General features: G+C 40.0%; 2 protein-coding genes across 2 annotated transcripts in view; both read right to left on the reverse strand.

The window, feature by feature from the left end:
* Positions 1-3,627: 3,627 nt before the first annotated feature.
* On the reverse strand, positions 3,628-11,055 carry mcts1 (MCTS1 re-initiation and release factor). The gene is made up of 6 exons (XM_060927702.1): positions 10,889-11,055; positions 7,593-7,745; positions 7,379-7,476; positions 4,201-4,334; positions 4,023-4,090; positions 3,628-3,868 (listed from the first exon to the last, which is right to left on the reverse strand). The coding sequence occupies exons 1-6, from the start codon at positions 10,897-10,899 to the stop codon at positions 3,787-3,789; spliced, it is 546 nt and encodes a 181-aa protein (XP_060783685.1). The 5' UTR covers positions 10,900-11,055; the 3' UTR covers positions 3,628-3,786.
* Positions 11,056-17,966: 6,911 nt separating this feature from the next.
* cul4b (cullin 4B) overlaps positions 17,967-21,491 on the reverse strand; it is a 40,355-nt gene continuing 36,830 nt past the window's right edge. Inside the window, exons 18-20 of the mRNA XM_060927704.1 lie at positions 19,745-19,917; positions 19,494-19,646; positions 17,967-19,271 (exon numbers count right to left, since the gene is read on the reverse strand). Of these exons, the coding sequence (XP_060783687.1) occupies positions 19,176-19,271; positions 19,494-19,646; positions 19,745-19,917 (422 nt within the window). The 3' untranslated portion in view covers positions 17,967-19,175. The remainder of the gene's footprint in view (positions 19,272-19,493; positions 19,647-19,744; positions 19,918-21,491) is intronic.

Below are 21,491 nucleotides of genomic sequence, written 5' to 3' on the forward strand. Positions count from 1 at the left end.
CGTGGTGTGCATTAGTATTCAGCCCCCTGTCCTCTGATACCTCTAAATACAATCCAGTGCAATCAATTGCCTTCAGAAGTCATCTAATTAGTTAATAGAGTCCTATTGTGTGTAATTTACTCTCAGCATAAATACACTTGTTCTGTGAAGGCCTCAGTGGTTTGTTAGAGAACACTGAAGAACAAACAGCATCATGAAGACCAAAGAACTCACCAGACAGGTCAGGGATAAAGTTCTAGAGAAGTTTAAAGCAGGGTTAGGTTATAAAAAAATATCCCAAGCTCTGAACATCTCAAGAAGCACTGTTCAATCTATCATTCAAAAATAGAAAAAGTATGGCACGACTGCAAACCTACCAAGACATGGCCGTCCACCTAAACTGACAGAGCGAGCAAGGAGAGCACTGGTCAGAGAAGCAGCCAAGAGGCCCATGATCACTCTGGAGGAGCTGCAGAAATCCACAGCTCAGGTGGGAGAATCTGTGCACAGGACAACTATAAGTCGTACACTCCACAAATCTGGCCTTTTTGGAAGAGTGGCAAGAAGAAAGCCATTGTTGAAAGACAGGCAGTTTGCCAGAAGCCATGTAGGGGACACAGCAAACATGTGGAAGAAGGCGCTTTGGTCAGATGAAACCAAAGTTGAGCTTTTTGGCCTAAATGCAAAGCGCTATGTGTGGCGGAAAACTAACACTGCTCATCACCCTGCACACACCATCCCCACTGTGAAACATGGTGGTGGCAGCATCATGCTATGGGGATGCTTTTCTTCAGCAGGGACAGGGAAGCTGGTCAGAGTTGATGGGAAGATGGATGGAGCTAAATACAGGGCAATCCTGGAAGAAAACCTGTTGGAGGCTGCAAAAGACTTGAGACTGGGAAGGAGATTCACCTTCCAGCAAGACCATGACCCTAAACATACAGCCAGAGCTACAATGGAATGGTTGAGATCAAAGAATATTCATGTGTTAGAATGGCCCAGTCAAAGTCCAGACCTAAATCCCATTGAGCATCTGTGGCAAGACTTGAAAATTGCTGTTCACAGACGCTCTCCATCCAATCTGGCTGAGCTTGAGCTATTTTGCAAAGAAGAATGGGCAAAAATTTCAGTGTCTAGATGTGCAAAGCTGGTAGAGACATACCACAAAAGACTTGCAGCTGCAATTGCAGCAAAAGGTGGCTCTACAAAGGATTGACGCAGGGGGCTGAATACTAATGCACACCACATTTTTCAGTTTTTTATTTGTTTAAATTTTTGAAGACCATTTATCATTTTCGTTTCACTTCACAATTATGTGCTACTCTGTGTTGGTCTATCACATAAAATCTCAATAAAAAACTTTTAAGTTCGTGGTTGGAAGGTGGAAAAATGTGAAAAAGTTCAAGGGGTATGAATACTTTTGCAAGGCACTGTACTTTTCGTTCGCTCTTAACTTATGAAGGACCTGGACCACTCTTTCACAACAAGGGCATCTCGCTCGTAGCCGAGTACAGAGAAAGCACATGTGCCGCTGAGGGACTCGCACAATCAATGGGTAGAAACGTGTTGAGCATGCGGTCAGTGTTAGATTATTTTTCTTGTTCATTGTAAGTACACTGAGTTCATTATTAAATAAATATATGAAAAAGATTATGAATATATTTTAATATGTTATGGAATTATGTATGGATATCGGAATGGCACATTGAAAAAGTTAACGTTGACACCTTTCTGTTTTAGCCAGCATTAACTTTTTCAGCAGTTTGTGCTACAGTAGCTCTTCTGTGGGATTGGAGCATATGGGCTAGCCTTCATGCCCTATGCAAATCAGTGAGCCTTTGACACCCATGACCCTGTTGCTGGTTCACCAGGTGTCCTTCCTTGGACTACTTTTGGGAGGTACTAACCACTGCATACCGGGAACACCCCACAAGATGTGCCATTTTGGAGATGCTCAGACCCAGTCATCTCGCCATCACAATTTGGCCCTTGTCAAAGTCACTCAGATCTTTACGCTTGCCCATTTTTCCTGCTTCCAACACATCAACTTCAAGAACTGACTGTTCTCTCGCTGCCTAATATATCCCATCCCTTGACAGGTGCCATTGTAATGAGAGAATCAATGAAATTCGCTTTACTTGTCAGTGTTTTTAATTTTATGACTGATTTGGTGTATTTGACAAAAGGCCAATGAATGTAGATACAATACAAAGTAGATCTACTTGATAATCTGGCAACTTTTTTTTTAAATGCAGGGTTTACTCAAATTCTGAGTTATAATTACTGGTAATAAATATTTTTTGCATTCGAAAGTATTCATATCTAATATTAACTAAATACTCATTATTATTATTATTATTATTATGAATGCAGGTTTTTTTTTTGGATAAACAGTAACATCCAAAAAAGACCTACCCTGTGTCCAAAATCACTCACTATTCGCTACATAGTGGATTATATGGTGAGTTCACTATCTTGTAGTGCTGTCCGAATGTATCTCATCTCGTCATCTGTAGCCACTTTATCCTGTTCTACAGGGTCACAGGCAAGCTGGAGCCTATCCCAGCTGACTACGGGCGAAAGGCGGGGTACACCCTGGACAAGTCGCCAGGTCATCACAGGGCTGACACAGACACAGACAACCATTCACACTCACATTCACACCTACGGTCAATTTAGAGTCACCAGTTAACCTAACCTGCATGTCTTTGGACTGTGGGGGAAACCGGAGCACCCGGAAGAAACCCACGCGGACACGGGGAGAACATGCAAACTCCACACAGAAAGGCCCTCGCCGGCCACGGGGCTCGAACCCGGACCTTCTTGCTGGGAGGCGACAGCACTAACCACTACACCACCGTGCCGCCCTGTCCGAATGTATAGTTAGAATTATTACACCCTATATAGTGGACTCATAGTATCCCACAACGCATCATGAAAAGTAGCGTACAACCGATGGTCACTAACCAGGCAATATATACCATCATGCATTGCGATCGCACTGGAAAAAAAAAAGTGTCAGGGTGAATGGACGGAGGAAGAAACACATTATAAACAGACATTCAAGTGCAATTAAAAACAGTAACAGAGTAGAAAAAGCTAAAATAGAATAAGACGAAGTATAGGAATAAACATTACAGTGCAGAGTGAGGAATTAATCAAAAGCCTCAAATTTGATTTAATAAAAGGCAGCGGCAAGGAAGAAAGTATTCAGCCTTGATTTAAAAGAACTGAAAGATGCAGCAGACACAAAGTACTTTGGATTTATTAATGTAGGAAATACGCTCGGTATAATATGTATTTATTATTTTGAAAACCCATCAGCCGACTGATCTGGCGCGTTTTAATTGTGTGACAGTAATGACATAAATAACGGTGTGGCGGAGTAGTGTCCGAAAGCGGTTTTTTTTTTTTCATTTTACCAATGAGCTCACTATATAGTCCTCTATATAGAATTCCCTATGTAGTGAGTAGGGAGTAGTGAATGAGTGAGTGATTTTGGACACAGCCCTAGTGTACCATGGATAGTGTACTGAGCTTCATGTGGAATTAAGACGATCTTCATGATTTACACTGCTGTTTAGACTCTGGAAAAGAACAGCTTGTTGTACAATAGAACACCCTGATCTATAAAAATGCCAGTTCAGATTGGGTTGAATGCAGGTTTTATTAGCAAATTGGGTTCATACTCGAGTGTGGTTTGCTGTTGATGTACAGCAGACAAGCAGAGAGTGGTGTCTGGCAGTTCAGAGATTTTAATAAACGTTCAGATGTTTTATGGTCATACAACGGGCATCCAGTCTGTTGTTACTTATACGTCTTCATGTGCCACAGTCCGTCATTGAGATAATGAACGTTCTCGATCCCAATCCCCTTGTTGACCTTCTCTCTGTTTTGAGACATAATTATTGTTAGACATAATAATCAGGCAGAATACACCACAGCATACAATCCAATTTAACATCTTCAGGCATCATCTTGCTTGTACTTTCTGCCAGGAATTTCAATGGGTGTTTAAAAAAAAAAAGATCAAGGCCACTTACATGTTCTCTGCAGACATCTTCATCACACCCACAGAGAGCGCGTGCTGCTTGCCTTCTGCCATTATCGCCTGACACAATGACTCAAGGACAAAAATAACCTTTTTTTTTTTCTTTTTTCTCAGTGACAAAGTAACATCTAGCTCGACTGAAATATTTGGTGTGGCAAATCAGAGGATACAACTACTTTGTCCACATCAGCAGGGTAGAGTTTCGCTCCGGGTGACGTCAGCCCGGGGCACATGATATTCGCACCACTGAGAACAAACTTGATCGCTCCTTTATCAACTTGCTGGTGTGGGAGAATGAAAGGATCTGTAAAATAACAGATTATGCTGAAATTTAAAAAAAAAAAAAGGGCAGAGTAATGTACAAAAAAATTGGATCCTGAGTTAAGCAAGTTTTCATTTTTGTTTTATAAAATAACACAAGTTACTTCTTAAATCTATACATGTAGATAGATATACATTTTTAATGGAAGAGACATTGTGTTTTTTCCTGTAATAACTCAAATCTCTTTCTATTCATACACTTTAAATCATCTTAAGCTATTTGGTCAGCCAGAATTTGAATTCCGATGTATTTAGTGCTGTGTAAGGAATAAAATATTACAGGACATATAAGAAAGCAATCGGGCTGCATCACAAGACCCTGCTCGTGATACAAACTACCGTTATTGTTACCACCCCAAAGCTGATTATTTGTCTTCGAAGAGCATGTTCGGAAGTACTGGATTCCTTTTACACCAGAGTGATTTGCCAACGCTAATGATTTTTATTTATTAAAGAAGGACGTGCACTTTTTATCATTTTCTAATTACAATTAAGGGTTGTTTTACAATCAGGGTACAAAGTTTGTGTCACAGGGGTCCAAAATTCAAATTGATTCAAACTGGTTCTTGTACCAGTTTTTAAGTGGACAAGTTAAAGAAAAGATTTCAGGTAATTTTTTGACATGTGTATGGTAGTTTTGTGTAATCTGCTGTAAGATAAAGATTAAGTGTAGCTTTAAGCAGGGCTGGGAGAAACAAATGAAGTGATTCTCGGAGACAATTCCGAATCCACTCCTTCCATAGTGCTTTTAAATATAAGGCTGTAAGCTTTGTGTTAGTTGTCTCTAATATTTATGTCCCAATATCTTGACCACATATTAGGATGAAAATAATCATTTTAGATATGTTATTTTATATTGAAAAATTAGCTGTCTCGGAGAGGACTTTTTTTTTTTTGACACAATTACATACTAATTTGATCAAAATAGTCTGAAAACTTACTGGCATTCAACATTAAAACTTAACTATGTTTCCAATGATATGGAACCAAATATGTGTTTTATGGTATAAAGAATGATGTAAGTGCATCCCTTTTGGAGCTACCTGTGGTCAAAAAAGCACTTTTTCTAAATGACATGAGTAATTTTGCTAAATATGACATATATTGCCATACATTCACCAAAAATAACGTTATCACCAAATTTTTTTTGCATGGTAAATAGAGCTATCACAGGGATACAATAAACAACCAAGTTTATTTAGTCAAGCCTTTTGATATTGAAGATAATAAGTGTTAAATGTGATTTTTAGCTTGCGTACCCTGATTGTAAAACAACCCTTAATGCTGTGGAAAGTCCACCAAATAAGTGACTTCCTGGTATCACTGATTGATAAGAGTAATATTTGGGGTGCACCTGTTTCTCTGTTTTTCCTAACACACAGGATGATGTTTCAACTAGCGCACAAAGCTCTCGTTGTGTATTCTTCTGCACCCAAGGTCAACTTCTTACTTGGCAGTGCTCTGAACTCCGGTCTCTGTTTCCATGCATGTCATTTGTCTGTTGGTACGTCTTAACTAACTGTAGAATATAATATGCATTTCTTAATCTGAATTGACTAATTATGTTTGACTCGCCACACCCTTGTGTGTAAATATATCAGGCTTGTAGCACTCGAGTCCGACTCGTGCCCTAATTTTAAGGACTCGTGACTGGACTCAGACTTGAGCACTGATGACTCGGACTTGGACTCGTGCATTAACTGCCTTAGGACTCGGGGGTTTTTTTTCTTTAATTTTGTAACATGCCGTAATAATTTGGCATAAGATATTTATATCTACATTAATTTTTGTACTAATTTAGTGCAAGAGTGTCAGACCTGCGCGCCTTGGCACGTGCATCAGATAGACTCTCGGGCGCGCTCCGGACAGCACACGTGCCAAGCGGATTCTCACACGCACCTGCACAGGATTAAGGCGCAATCAGCGCGCCTATATAAAAACTGTGAAAACACACTTACTTTGCGAAGTATTGAGTTGTGTTGCTGACATGTTACTGAGCCTTATTTCCTTGTTTGGTTTCCTGATCCCTGTTTCTCGTCTTTGATTCTGCCGAGTCTATGATAGCCCGTTTCAGCGTTTTACGATTTGGCCTGCCGTTCTGGATTGTTTACCTGTCTTCACTTGTATTAATAAACAAGCCTTCTGCACTTACATCCGTCTCCCAATCATCTCTGACAGAATACTTCACACTCCCTGACACAGATGATGCACATTCACCTGTTCATACGTCATGTTCAGGAACAAACTAATGATAATGGCGCTGAAACAGCCACCGTCAAATGGTGCGGTTGGAGTCTCGGACTCGGATCAATAGTGGACTCGATTCAAAATTTTTTTTAATGACTTGGACTTGAACACTGGGGACTCGAGACTGGACTCGGACTCGAGGTTTAGTGACTTGACTACAACCCTGGAATATATACACATGTTTGACTTAGAATAAACTGAGAAGCATCTCTGAACTGGTCTCTGGGTCAGTGATGTCACTCCTGGACCCGTGAGGAAACCAGTCACTGAGCGGCAGACACAGGGATTATAAATACAATCTTCTATTCTTAAAACTTGGATGCACACCATTATAGAATGTAAAAAGTTGTTCCTCATCAGCATCTCTCTCTTTAACTTAATACAAAAATGCACCTTACCATTTTACCCAGAAACCAAAAAGTGCAATAAGTCCTCTGTCCTAAAGACTCTCCCATGACAGAAACCTTACTGTTATAAAGTGCAGACACTGGAGACTCCTTCCAAAACTACTAAATACTACCCATTTCATTGCAGAAAACTTTACAGTATCAACAATTCAACTTTTCCTTGCTCAACAGCACATTTTAATCCATTTATTATTAGATTGAGTTGATGTAGCACGTCCACCATACACGTCCCTGTCACCTTCTGATCAATCAGGATCAAGAATTCAACACTGCTGTGGTATGATAGATAAATAATAAATGCAGATCTGCCAATTCTCGACTCGTTACCCTAACTTGCGTCAGCACAGATTATTTGATGCTTTCCAAGATTTACATTTATGAAGGAGTCGCAGGGTTGGGTAGAAAGGTCCTTCTCTCTGCCTGAAGAAGAGCAGCTCACCGTTTACTGTCAGAATTTCAATGTGTTCATGACTGCAATAATGAACAGACAAAAACTAGTAATATATAATTAAGACATCAGCTTATACAAGAATTATGAATTCACAAAAGTCAGTAAATATAATTTACAACAGTTCTGTCTCTCATACCATCGGACAATTTTGACTGGATCCTTTTTGGGCATGATCTGATTGAGCCATGGGTCAATGTCAGGGAACTGCTCAACAAGCTGATTCTTAATGCCTTTGATTACAGACGTCTTTAGCTGAATGCAGTTCGAGACATTTTCCTTTTCATCAAACCTGGACAAGCAAATAAGAGGAAAATGGGAACAAGTGAATTTGAAAAAATGAACATGGGAGAACGCTCAGATAAGAAGCCAAGAAGCCTTTATTTGCCACACGTACACTCAAGCACAAACATAAGATAAAGATTATAAGACCCTTTAGTTCTCTCCCTATTTAGTCTTGACTGTCGGTGTCGTTTTGGATGAATGCATACATTCTTAAGAGGGTTGCGCTACCATTTATCCCTCTGGTGCAGTGCAGATTGTTAGTGAACTGGGCGTGAACTTGGTGCCAAACGCAAATATGACCTACAACAGGAAACTAAGGTGTTTATTCTTGGCAGGTACTCAACAGCACAGCAACAGAAGTCAAGTGCCTATTTGAGTTTCTTTTCTGGTTTGGGGCTTAATGAAAAATCCTACCATTTAACACATACAGTGGTACTTGAAAGTTTGTGAACCCTTTAGAATTTTCTATATTTCTACATAAATATGACCTAAAACAACAACAGATTTTCACACAAGTCCTAAAAGTAGATAAAGAGAACCCAGTTAAACAAATGAGACAAAAATATTATACTTGGTCATTTATTTATTGAGGAAAATGATCCAATATTACATATCTGTGAGTGGCAAAAGTATGTGAACCTTTGCTTTCAGTATCTGGTGTGACCCCCTTGTGCAGCAATAACTGCAGCTAAACGTTTCTGGTAACTGTTGATCAGTCCTGCACACCGGCTTGGAGGAATTTTAGCCCGTTCCTCCGTACAGAACAGCTTCAACTCTGGGATGTTTGTGGGTTTCCTCACATGAACTGCTCGCTTCAGGTCCTTCCACAACATTTCAATTGGATTAAGGTCAGGACTTTGACTTGGCCATTCAAAAACATTAACTTTATTCTTCTTTAACCATTCTTTGGTAGAACGACTCGTGTGCTTAGGGTCATTGTCTTGCTGCATGACCCACCTTCTCTTGAGATTCAGTTCATGGACAGATGTCCTGATATTTTCCTTTAGAATTCACTGGTATAATTCAGAATTGTTCCCTCAATGATGGCAAGCCGTCCTGGCCCAGATGCAGCAAAACAGGCCCAAACCATGAGACGACTACCAGCACCATGTTTCACAGATGGGATAAGGTTCTTATGCTGGAATGCAGTGTTTTCCTTTCTCCAAACATAACGCTGCTCATTTAAGCCAAAAAGTTCTATTTTGGTCTTATCCGTCCACAAAACATTTTTCCAATAGCCTTCTGGCTTGTCCACGTGATCTTTAGCAAACTGCAGATGAGCAGCAATGTTCTTTTCGGAGAGCAGTGGCTTTCTCCTTGCAACACTGCCATGCACACCATTGTTGTTCAGTGTTCTCCTGATGGTGGACTCATGAACATTAACATTAGCCAATGTGAGAGAGGCCTTCAGTTGCTTAGAAGTTTCCCTGGGGTCCTTTGTGACCTCGCTGACTATTACATGCCTTGCTCTTGGAGTGATCTTTGTTGGTCGACCACTCCTGGGGAGGGTAACAATGGTCTTGAATTTCCTCCATTTGTACACAATCTGTCTGACTGTGGATTGGTGGAGTCCAAACTCTTTAGAGATGGTTTTGCAACCTTTTCCAGCCTGATGAGCATCAACAACGCTTTTTCTGAGGTCCTCAGAAATCTCCTTTGTTCGTGCCATGATACACTTCCACAAACATGTGTTATGAAGATCAGACTTTGATAGATCCCTGTTCTTTAAATAAAACAGGGTGCCCACTCACACCTGATTGTCATCCCATTGATAGAAAACACCTGACTCTAATTTCACCTTCAAATTAACTGCTAATCCTAGAGGTTCACATACTTTTGCCATTCACAGATGTGTAATATCGGATCATTTTCCTCAATAAATAAATGACCAAGTGTAATATTTTTGTCTCATTTGTTGAACTGGGTTCTCTTTATCTACTTTTAGGACTTGTGTGAAAATCTGATTTAAAAATTGATGATGTTTTAGGTCATATTTATGCAGAAATATAGAAAATTCTAAAGGGTTCACAAACTTTCAAACACCACTGCAGTCTCATCTCATCATCTGTAGCCGCTTTATCCTGTTCTACAGGGTCGCAGGCAAGCTGGAGCCCATCCCAGCTGACTACGGGCGAAAGGCGGGGTACACCCTGGACAAGTCGCCAGGTCATCACAGGGCTGACACATAGACACAGACAACCATTCACACCTACGGTCAATTTAGAGTCACCAGTTAACCTAACCTGCATGTCTTTGGACTGTGGGGGAAACCGGAGCACCCGGAGGAAACCCACACGGACACGGGGAGAACATGCAAACTCCGCACAAAAAGGCCCTCGTCGGCCACGGGACTCGAACCCAGGACCTTCTTGCTGTGAGGCGACAGCGCTAACCACTACACCACCGTGCCGCCCAATAGTGCAACAAATGAGACTTAATCCTTGTATACTTTAATGTACATGGGCCCAGTGTTGGTCCTGGAATACCTCCTGTCCTGCACATCTGATTAGTTGAAACTAGTGTGTTAGAGCAGGAGAAACACCAAAATGCCTTGGACAGAGAGGTGTCCAGGACCAGGGTTGGGAATCCTTTGCCCAGTGTATTTGGTCAATAAAGCACAATCCACATGATTCACAGGGCTCTGTGATTGAAACATGATGGATCTGCAGAGAAGGATTCGAGCAGTGATCATATTTTATATTAATTCACTGATTGATCAGACTTAACACTGAAATCTGTGACGTCAAACGTGATTAACTTCTCAGTAGGTGATGTTACTACTAATCACTGCCACAGACAAATATCTGACTCTGTGTGGAACAACATACACACACAAATCCATATAACCATGCAATAAACCCAATGTTAACCATCACTATAACTAGTTACTAATTAACACGGCATGATCAGTGAACTTCCTGGATAGCTAGCATGTAGACTGGCTTTATAAACTGAAAGCAATTTAGTAAGCTGTTAGCATAACAATATTAATGCGAAACTGTTCTGTTTTCAAAACTGAACTCCATCTCATCACCAGTACATTAATGAAAACATCACCTTAATATACACGCATATGTTGATAAGCTAACTGCTAAACGGGTCATTCTGAGTATTAAAAAAAAAGTCTAATTAGGCACTGGCCATCCTTACTTTTTAAACATTTTCCTGGACGTATCTTTATCCTCTGTGCTGAGTTTCGTGACGTTTAAAATGAAAACTTATAAGAGAAAAAAAATTCAATGAAACAGACGAGTCAGTCCTCACGCCGTGCAGCAACACAGCACGACAGTCTCCACAGCAGACGGCGCCTTTTTGCGACAGTCAACTCTTTACGGCAACTCACAACTATGAGCAGCAAGGTTTGTTATAATAAAGAATGGGTACTGTTATTAAGCGCGTTTTCGAGAGCAGGGGTTCTCAAAGTTTGTGCAGCCAGAGACCCATTTAACTATTAAAATAAACTCGTGTCATTTTTATTTCATGATCCAAATCGAACTATTCAAATATTAGGCTCAGTGTTTAAAAGTGTTAAATAATATTCCGCTTATTTATTGCAGCCATAATAGAGCCGTTTATTCTGGAATCTTCCAGTGACACAACACATTACGTCTAAAATGATGTTCTTAATAAGCCATTTTGTTGAGTTTGGGATTCAATTCAAATGACCAATCAGGATAACAAAGCCTCAAATAGATAGATACACTACCGTTCAAAAGTTTGGGGTCACTTTGAAATGTCCTTATTTTTGAAAGAAAAGCACTGTTCTTTTCAATGAAGATCACTTTAAACTAATCAGAAATCCACTCTATACATTGCTAATGTGGTAAATGACTATTCTAGCTGCAAATGTCTGGTTTTTGGTGCAATATCTCCATAGGTGTATAGAGGCCCATTTCCAGCAACTCTCACTCCAGTGTTCTAATGGTACAATGTGTTTGCTCATTGCCTCAGAAGGCTAATGGATGATTAGAAAACCCTTGTACAATCATGTTAGCACAGCTGAAAACAGTTGAGCTCTTTAGAGAAGCTATAAAACTGACCTTCCTTTGAGCAGATTGAGTTTCTGGAGCATCACATTTGTGGGGTCGATTAAATGCTCAAAATGGCCAGAAAAATGTCTTGACTATATTTTCTATTCATTTTACAACTTATGGTGGTAAATAAAAGTGTGACTTTTCATGGAAAACACAAAATTGTCTGGGTGACCCCAAACTTTTGAATGGTAGTGTAGATAGATAGAGTTTACATACACAGAAATGAATGTCATCATGGAGATGAATGTCACAGCAATATTGGGCTTTCATTGATTTCTTTGAATTGTACTTTTTCTATGACAGAATGATTGTGGCATGCAAAAGTTTGGGCACCCTTACTGAAAATGTCTGTTACTGTGAATAGTTAAGTGAGCAGAAGATGAACTGATCACCAAAAGGCATAAAGGTAAAGACGACACATTTCAGCGTTTTATGCAGGATTTGTGTATTATTTTTGTTTTGTACAATTGGAGAGTGAAAAAAGAAAAGGAACACCATGCGAAAGTTTGGGCACCCCAATACATTTGAGTTCTCAGGTAACTTTTACCAACGTTCCAGACCTTAATTAGCTTATTGAGCTGTGGCTTGTTCAAATTCCTCGTTAGGAAAGGTCAGATGATGCAGATTTCAAAGCTGTATAAATTCTCTGACTCCTCAAACTTGTCCCTCAAATCAACAGCCATGAGCTCCTCTAAGCAACTCCCTCACATTCTGAATAATAAAATAATTGATGCTCGCAAAGCAGGAGAAGGCTACAAGAACGTAGCAAAGTGTTTTCAGGTAGCTGTTTCCTCAGATTGTAATGTTCTCAAGAAATGGCAGTTAACAGAAACAGTGGAGATCAAGGTGAGGTCTGGAAGATGAAGAAAACTTTCTGAAAGAACTGCTCGTTGGATTGCTAGAAAGGCAAATAAAAACCCCTGTTTGACTGCAAAAGACCTTCAGAAAGATTTAGCAGACCCTGGAGTGGTGGTGCACTGTTCTACTCTGCAGCAACACCTGAACAAATGACCTTCGTGCGAGAGTCATCAGAAGAAAACCTTTCCTGCGTCCTAGCCACAAAATTCAGCGTCTGAACTTTGCAAATGAACATCTAAGCAAGCCTGATGCATTTTGGAAACAAGTCCTGTGGACTGATGAAATCAAAATAGAACTTTTTGGCCACAATGTGCGAAGGTACAGTGGTGCTTGAAATTTTGTGAACCCTTTAGAATTTTCTATATTTCTGCATAAATATGACCTAAAACACCATCAGATTTTCACACAAGTCCTAAAAGTAGATAAAGAGAACCCAGTTAAACAAATGAGACAAAAATATTATACTTGGTCATTTATTTATTGAGGAAAATGATCCAATATTACATATCTGTGAGTGGCAAAAGTATGTGAACCTCTAGGATTAGCAGTTAATTTGAAGGTGAAATTAGAGTCAGGTGTTTTCAGTCAATGGGATGACAATCAGGTGCGAGTGGGCACCCTGTTTTATTTAAAGAACAGGGATCTATCAAAGTCTGATCTTCACAACACATGTTTGTGGAAGTGTATCATGGCACGAACAAAGGAGATTTCTGAGGACTTCAGAAAAAGCGTTGTTGATGCTCATCAGACTGGAAAAGGTTAAAAAAACCATCTCTAAAGAGTTTGGACTCCACCAATCCACAGTCAGACAGATTGTGTACAAATGGAGGAAATTCAAGACCATTGTTACCCTCCCCAGGAGTGGTCGACCAACAAAGATCACTCCAAGAGCAAGGCGTGCAATAGTCGACGAGGTCACAAAGGACCCCAGGGTAACTTCTAAGCAACTGAAGGCCTTTCTCACATTGGTTAATGTTCATGAGTCCACCATCAGGAGAACACTGAGCAACAATGGTGTGCATGGCAGGGTTACAAGGAGAAAGCCACTACTCTCCAAAAAGAACATGGCTGCTCGTCTGCAGTTTGCTAAAGATCACGTGGACAAGCCAGAAGGCTATTGGAAAAATGTTGTGTGGACGGATGAGACCAAAATAGAACTTTTTGGTTTAAATGATGTGTTAAGTTTGGAGAAAAGAAAACACTGCATTCCAGTACAAGAACCTTATCCCATCTGTGAAACATGGTGGTGGTAGTATCATGGTTTGGGTCTGTTTTGCTGCATCTGGGCCAGGACGGCTTGCCATCATTGATGGAACAATGAATTCTGAATTATACCAGCAAATTCTGAAGGAAAATCTCAGGACATCTGTCCATGAACTGAATCTCAAGAGAAGGTGGGTCATGCAGCAAGACAATGACCCTAAGCACACAAGTCATTCTACCAAAGAATGGTTAAAGAAGAATAAAGTTAATGTTTTGGAATGGCCAAGTCAAAGTCCTGACCTTAATCCAACTGAAATGTTGTGGAAGGATCTGAAACAAGCAGTTCATGTGAGGAAACCCACAAACATCCCAGAGTTGAAGCTGTTCTGTATGGATGAATGGACTAAAATTCCTCCAAGCCGGTGTGCAGGACTGATCAACAGTTACAGGAAACGTTTAGTTGCAGTTATTGCTGCACAAGGGGGTCACACCAGATACTGAAAGCAAGGGTTCACATACTTTTTCCACTCACAGATGTGTAATATTGGATCATTTTCCTTAATAAATAAATGACCAAGTATAATATTTTTGTCTCATTTGTTTAACTGGGTTCTCTTTATCTGCTTCTAGGACTTGTGTGAAAATCTGATGATGTTTTAGGTCATATTTATGCAGAAATATAGAAAATTCTAAAGGGTTCACAAACTTTTAAGCACCACTGTATGTTTGGAGAAAAAAGGGTGCCAAATTCTAGGAAAAGAACACCTCTCCAACTCTGAAGCATGGGTGTGGATCGATCATGCTTTGGGGTTGTGTTGCAGCCGGTGGCACAGGGCACATTTCATTGGTCGAGGGAAGCATGGATTCGAATAAATACCAGCAAATTCTGGAAGCAAACATCACACCATCTGTAAAAAAGTTGAAGTTAAAAAGAGGATGGGTCCTACAGTAAGACGATGATCCAAAACACACCTCAAAATCTACAATGGAATACCTCAAGAGGCACAAGCTGAAGGTTTTGCCCTGGCCCTCACAGTCCCCTGACCTAAACATCATTGAAAATCTGTGGATAGATCTCAAAAGAGCAGTGCGTGCAAAACAGCCCAAGAAACTTGTAGAACTGGAAGCCTTTTGCAAGGACAAATGTGTGAAAATCCCCCAGGTAAGAGCTGAAAGATTATTAGCTGGCTACAAAAAGTGTTTACAAGCTGTGATACTTGCCAAAGGGGGTGTTACTAGGTACTAATCATGCAGGGTGCCCAAACTTTTGCTTCAGGCCCTTTTCCTTTTTTTGCCATTTTGAAAATGTAAAAGATAAAAATTTAAAAAAAAAAAATTCTTAAAATATAAAGGGAATGAGTCATCTTTAACTTTATGCCTTTTGGAGATCATTTCATCTTCAACTTGCTTAACTGTTCACAGTAACAGCAATTTTGACCGGGGTGCCCAAACTTTTGCATACCACTGTACATATTTAATAGAAACAACAAGAATTTGGTGCACGGGCTTTCATTTATTTTGTGTTTTCTGAAATAAAAATATACATACAGCACACCTAATATTTGCTTAAGTGTCCTTTAGTAAGTTTCACCTTGACACCAGATGCTTTTGGTAAGATAAGATTAGCCTTTTATTATCCCACAAGGGGAAATTTACATTGTTACAGCAGCAAAATATATAAAGAGAAAAAAGATATGACAGTGAAGTAGTGCAAAAGTACTAAGGATACAAAAAAGGATATATAAAAGAAATAAACTACAAATTTAGAGATAAAAATGTAACAAATTAGCAGGTTTGCAGATGTAAAGTTAACGTGTATTACAAAGGTGGTATTGCACAGGTAGTATTGCACAAGTAAATCGGTATATTGCACAAGAGCCATTTTAACCATTTGTAGCTAGCAGTTCGCTGTAAAGTACTGATGCTGATAGTCAGTGCACACAGTATACGTTCAGAGGGGTTTCTATGGATATAGAAGTGATCTGGACAGTATTGTTCATTATTGTGAGGAGTGTCTGGTGCTGTGCTTGGTGAGGTGCTGGTTGGTAGCCATCAATAAGATTCTGGGAGAATTCTGGTTGGATAGTTGACCACTCTTCTTGGCAGAATCGGTAGAGTTCAATTCAATTTATGTGTTTGCTGGCACGGACCTGACTCGTAAGCACAGTCCACATATAGGGTTGAGGTCAGGACTTGTTTTAAGCTTAATGTTCGCCTGCTTTATCCATTCCCCAACCAGCCCTAATGTGCATTTGGGGTCATTGTCCTGTTGGAACACCCAACTCTGTCCGTTTCTGATGCTTTTAGGTTATACTGAAGAATTCTGATTTAGTCCTCCTTCATTATTCTATCCACTTGGTGCAATGCACCAGTTCCACTAGCAGCAAAACTGCCCCAGAGCATGATGCTACCACCACCAACATGCTTAACAGTTTATACAGTATTCCTCTGTACCTCTGGTCATTGTGTCCAAATAACTCAAACTACTTCTCATCTGACCATAAAACTTTCCTCCAGAAGACTTTTTCCTTTGTTTGTGTGGCTAACTGCAAACTTTAGTCAAGCTTGAAGGTGTCCAGTTTGGAGCAGGGGCTTCTTTCTTGGACGGCAGCCTCTCAGTCCATGGTGATGTAAAATTTGCTATACGCTGTAGACAGTGTTCCAGCAGCTTCCGGTTAACGGCAGGCCCGTGCCTTGCTGGTTCCTGGATTGTTCCTAACCATCTGAACCAATTTCCCTACAGAAAGTGGCTTAGCAAAGTGGCTGCACCTCGCAATGACTTGTACTTACATAAAATTGTTTGAACTGCTGATCTTGGAATCTGCATTTGTTTAGAAATAGCTCCAAGAAACATTCCTTAGTTATGTAAAGCTATGATCCACATTCTCAGATCTGTACTGAGTTAACTCAATGAGTGCTGTCAAACCCTTACGTTGGCAGAGAGAAGCTACCAACTGTAGTCAATCATAATCACTAACAAAGATAAGAGGCTTTGGCAAGTTAAGATATTTTGGAACTCTCAGTACCACTGAATTAATAACCTATGTGAACGTATGTAAATTTCTGACCCCGAATGTACTAGATCAGGGCTTTTCAAAGTGTGGGGTGCGCCTCCTCTAGGCGGCGCAACGTGAGGAAAAATAAACCAGAATAAGTTACTACTGCGGACATTTAGCGAACTTCAGCTAGCCTTTGCCAGAAACAAAATGGATCGATTTTTAGTACCTAAAGCTACAGTGAGTGAGGAGACAGAGTCTGGGCGAAGCAAAAAAAGAAGGAAGTATGACCACCATTATTTAAAGTTTGGATTTTCATGGACTGGATCTGAAGATGCTCCACTGCCACAGTGTGTTGTCTGCCAAGAGGTGCTAGCTAACGATGCTATGAGATGTTTAAAATGTGTAAAACAAGATGTTTTTAAAAAAAGCACAGATGTTTAAAATGTGTAAAAGAAAAAAAATGTGTACAACAACCATTTTTTAAAAATACGAATGGAACATTAAGTATAGCAACAAAAAAAATTGTAGGGGGGGCGCTGTTGTTTATTTGCTCTCTGAGGGGGGGGCTGACTCTCCCACACTTTGAAAACCCTAGATCATTGTGATTCTGGGTTGATTTCAGAAAACTTGAAACAAATTAAAACTTGTGTACCAAATTCTTGTTTTGCTTCTATTAAAGATGTATGTATGTTCGACAGTCAGTCTACTGCAGAAGAACTGCTCAAAGAAATTATTGAAAGCCCAATATTGCCATGACATGTCTATATCCACATATAATTACTCTGCTAACAGTGTTGTCATTTATACTGCTGTGCCCACCCCCCTCAAAAAAAACAAACAAACAAAAAAAAACAAATGATATTTGACAGTCCATGGATCCCACTTTGAGAACTATTGCTTTAGTGGTACTAGGTACGTGGCTACAAATACGAAAAATGTTTGATGCACTGTTTTTCCTGTTTACAATTACAGGAATATTTCCATAATACCCCCACCCAAGACTCTTCATGATCATATTAGCTTAACACAACCAATGCTTGTATGTCCTTTATAAAACTGCCTTTTCAAATTTCTCACAAATGCCCCCCCCCAAAAAATATATTTTTTAAAGTAGGGGAATAGAAAAGGACATGATCATGGAAACACAGCTGTTTAATCTGAAGCAATAAAAACAAGCAGGCGTATTCAGACAAGGGATAACTGTCCACTTATCATTTATCGAAACACTATAATCATACAACTCTATTCATCCAGTGATGCCATACAGGAGCTTCTCAGTGTAATATGTCAAGGATTATACAAATCTTGGAGTTACTAGGATAATGTAATTATGACACTGCTGTGCTTTTATACTGTTCAGTTTCTGGGGAAAAAAAATGTTCATTTGAATTATATTCATTCCCAATAAATTCTAAAAGACAAAGTTTACCCTCCAACAACTGCAACAAAACAGTATTCTCATTAGAAACCATATTTAACGTTTTTGCAATTTTGTCCAAAGCTCAACTAAACCTGCAGTAATAAATCCATGCCTAAGTTGGGTTGCAAGGTGGATGTGGGCATGACATGTATATAAACACAAAATTAAATATTTAAAAAAAAATTCTGGGTAGAAAGGACTCGATGTATTGACAAATTTAGCAGCATGAATTAGTCCTATAACAAAGAGTGCTTGGTTTTTCTCCATTTTGGCACACAGTCTTAGTATTTCCAATTTGGCTTCTACCACTTAATACCTCAAGCCTTTTTGTCCATTTTCAAATAACCTGTAACCTACTGTCGACTCCAGCAGGGAAGTTTTGTTTCTTTCTGTATAGATTTCCCATTAAAAATGCGAAATCTTATTTTTTTTAATATGTTATACACTCATGTTGCTACAGCACGGAACAAAATGTCTCATTTTATTAGTAATATATTTTTTCCATTCTTCCTCCACACGCAATAACATTTTGCACAGGATACACAGTGAATTAAAAGGAAATGTGACCTAAAAATAAACAAAAAAAGAATGTCCTAAACAAAACAGACTTGGAACCAATTCTGAAAAATAAATACAGTTTTCCTTTAAGTAAATTAAAAAAAAAGAGTGAGTGTGGGAATCATGTGTCTAGGATTGTCCAATTCAAAGAGAGGAGCTCTGACACTGAAGAATACATTTCTTTCAATGGGCATGCAATCCAGCTGAAAACATACCCTGGAGAACAATTTCCATTCAGTTGTTCACGGGGTTAAAGAGGGGAAAGATAATTGGAGGATTCTATTCCACATGTTTACTGAGAACAGCCTCCTCCTTCTTGTTATTCTCCACTCTTTCCTTCCTTCTATGCATCTCTCTTTCTCTCTCTAAGCCACATAGTTGTACTGATTGGAGTTCTCCTTGTCTCTTTCCATGTAGTCCCTATCAATGAGCGACTCTATCCTCTTCTTTAAATCAGCAGGCTGCATGGCAGAGACAAACACATGACATGAATTTTCATTTATATGTATGCATTTGCTGAATAAATATTGTGCTTTTGTATATTAGAATTATTACTACAGATCACCTTTGACTTTACTATTATTGCATGTAAAAATGTGCATGATTAAAACGGGGGGGGGGGGTATTATTTTTATATTTATATACATACACAAAAGTGTGTGTGTGTGTGTGTGTAACCTCACCTTTACGGGGAACTTGAGTTGGTTGTAAACCTCAGACACTAGGAGGTTATGGCTCAAAGTCTTCCGCATCTTCATAATGCGGACAATGGCAGCATCAATCTGGTATTGTCGGTCCTGGAAAACTCGCTCTGTAGTGCTAGCTTGCTCTTCCACCTGTAATTCAGGAATCATGCATAAAATCAAAATGTTTAATAACTTCCAAAACATGAGTTTACTGTTGATGAAATAAGAGCCACAAATCAGCTATGTACTGTTTCTTTCATCTGGATCTGGTTGATCTTAATCCTGAAGAGCTTGTGCTTGAAATCGTCATTGCAGGAAAACTTGTCTCCATCTTCCACATCTTTGCTTTTCGGGGTTTTGGTGAGAACTCTTGCCTTGCCACAAGCCAGGGACTGGAGGGTTCGCCTCAGCTCACTGTCCTCTGTGCACATTTGAAATAATAATAATAAAAAACATGTTGCCAGGCAAAACAAACCTCACCCGGCAGCACTCACGATGAATATGAAGGAAAATATTGCGAAAAAACGATTTTGACCTTGTGTGTGAACATACTTGGCCAGTAAACATGGTTCTGATTCTCTGCTACTCTTAGCCAATCAGAACACACCGTACTGCACGATTCTTACACTCTTACAGCATGACAACATAGTGGCTACCACCTCTATATGAAGCAGTAGCCACTAAAACCTTGACCGGATGACCCCCAAAATGTTGGAGGCTCTATTTGAGACCAATGCCCATCTATCTAACCGGTTCCCCGGAACATCATTAAAAAACAAACAAACAAATCCCACTGAAAACAATACCTCACCCCCTGGTGGACTCAGTCCTGGGCGAGGTAACAAGTCGTCTTCTTACCTCGCCCGGGACGGAGTCCACCAGGGGGCGAGGTATTGTTTTCGGTTGGGTTTCTTTGTTTTTTGTTTGTAAACGATGTTACGGGAAAATGGCTGGACCAATCTTCATGAAACTTTCAGGATAGATGGGCATTGGTCTCAAATAGAACCTCCAACATTTTGGGGGTCATCCAGCCAAAGTCAAGGTCACAGTGAACAATTTTATTTTATTTTTTAAATTAATAATTTAAATAAATAAATGGGGGAGCGCCTCTGAGTTCAGACTGCAGGAGCGCTGCCTCGGAAAGGCTCCTCCCACAAACAAGCTAATTGGATGGTTTCTTTGTTCGTTTGCATACGGAAAAGAAGGGGTTTTGGCCAGTCACGCCCACTTTTAAACCCCATTGATGATAACTTGGCCGCTCTGTTGATTTAGTATAAATATAAATTATAAATAAATAGACTAAAAAAAAAATCACTTTCAGACAGGTTTATGCTTATTACAGAGGGAAAGTGCGTTCCACTGAGCTCTAGTGCCGGGCCATTTCCAGGAAATAAGAGTTTCAGTCATGGCGACAGCGTGTGTATGTCAGCCTCAGTTTTGAGGTTTCAGTTTTGAAAACTGTAAGCGGTAAGAGTAAAGTAATATAAAAGTACAGACACTTGGTATATTTTACTTCTCATCTCATCTCATTATCTCTAGCCGCTTTATCCTTCTACAGGGTCGCAGGCAAGCTGGAGCCTATCCCAGCTGACTATGGGCGAAAGGCAGGGTACACCCTGGACAAGTCGCCAGGTCATCACAGGGCTGACACATAGACACAGACAACCATTCACACTCACATTCACACCTACAGTCAATTTAGAGTCACCAGTTAACCTAACCTGCATGTCTTTGGACTGTGGGGGAAACCGGAGCACCCGGAGGAAACCCACGCGGACACGGGGAGAACATGCAAACTCCACACAGAAAGGCCCTCGCCGGCCCCGGGGCTCGAACCCAGGACCTTCTTGCTGTGAGGTGACAGCACTAACCACTACACCACCGTGCCGCCCCATATTTTACTTCTGTGATTTTTAAATTGTTCATTTTTGGATTACGCTTCATTTTTGTGGCCCTCACAGTGTGTGTGTGTGTGTGTGTGTGTGTGTGTGTGTG

Source organism: Neoarius graeffei, chromosome 8 (assembly GCF_027579695.1).
Source record: "Neoarius graeffei isolate fNeoGra1 chromosome 8, fNeoGra1.pri, whole genome shotgun sequence".
In the NCBI taxonomy this organism is placed as follows: Eukaryota; Metazoa; Chordata; class Actinopteri; order Siluriformes; family Ariidae; genus Neoarius; species Neoarius graeffei.

Bases quoted from the DNA above. Each gene is read 5' to 3' on its own strand.
- mcts1 (XM_060927702.1), bottom strand. The intron at 7,477-7,592 runs GTATGAGAGACA...TCATTATTGCAG, and splicing joins CCAGTCAAAATTGTCCGATG to TCATGAACACATTGAAATTC. The intron at 4,335-7,378 runs GTAAATCTTGGA...GTTATTTTACAG, and splicing joins CCTGCGACTCCTTCATAAAT to ATCCTTTCATTCTCCCACAC.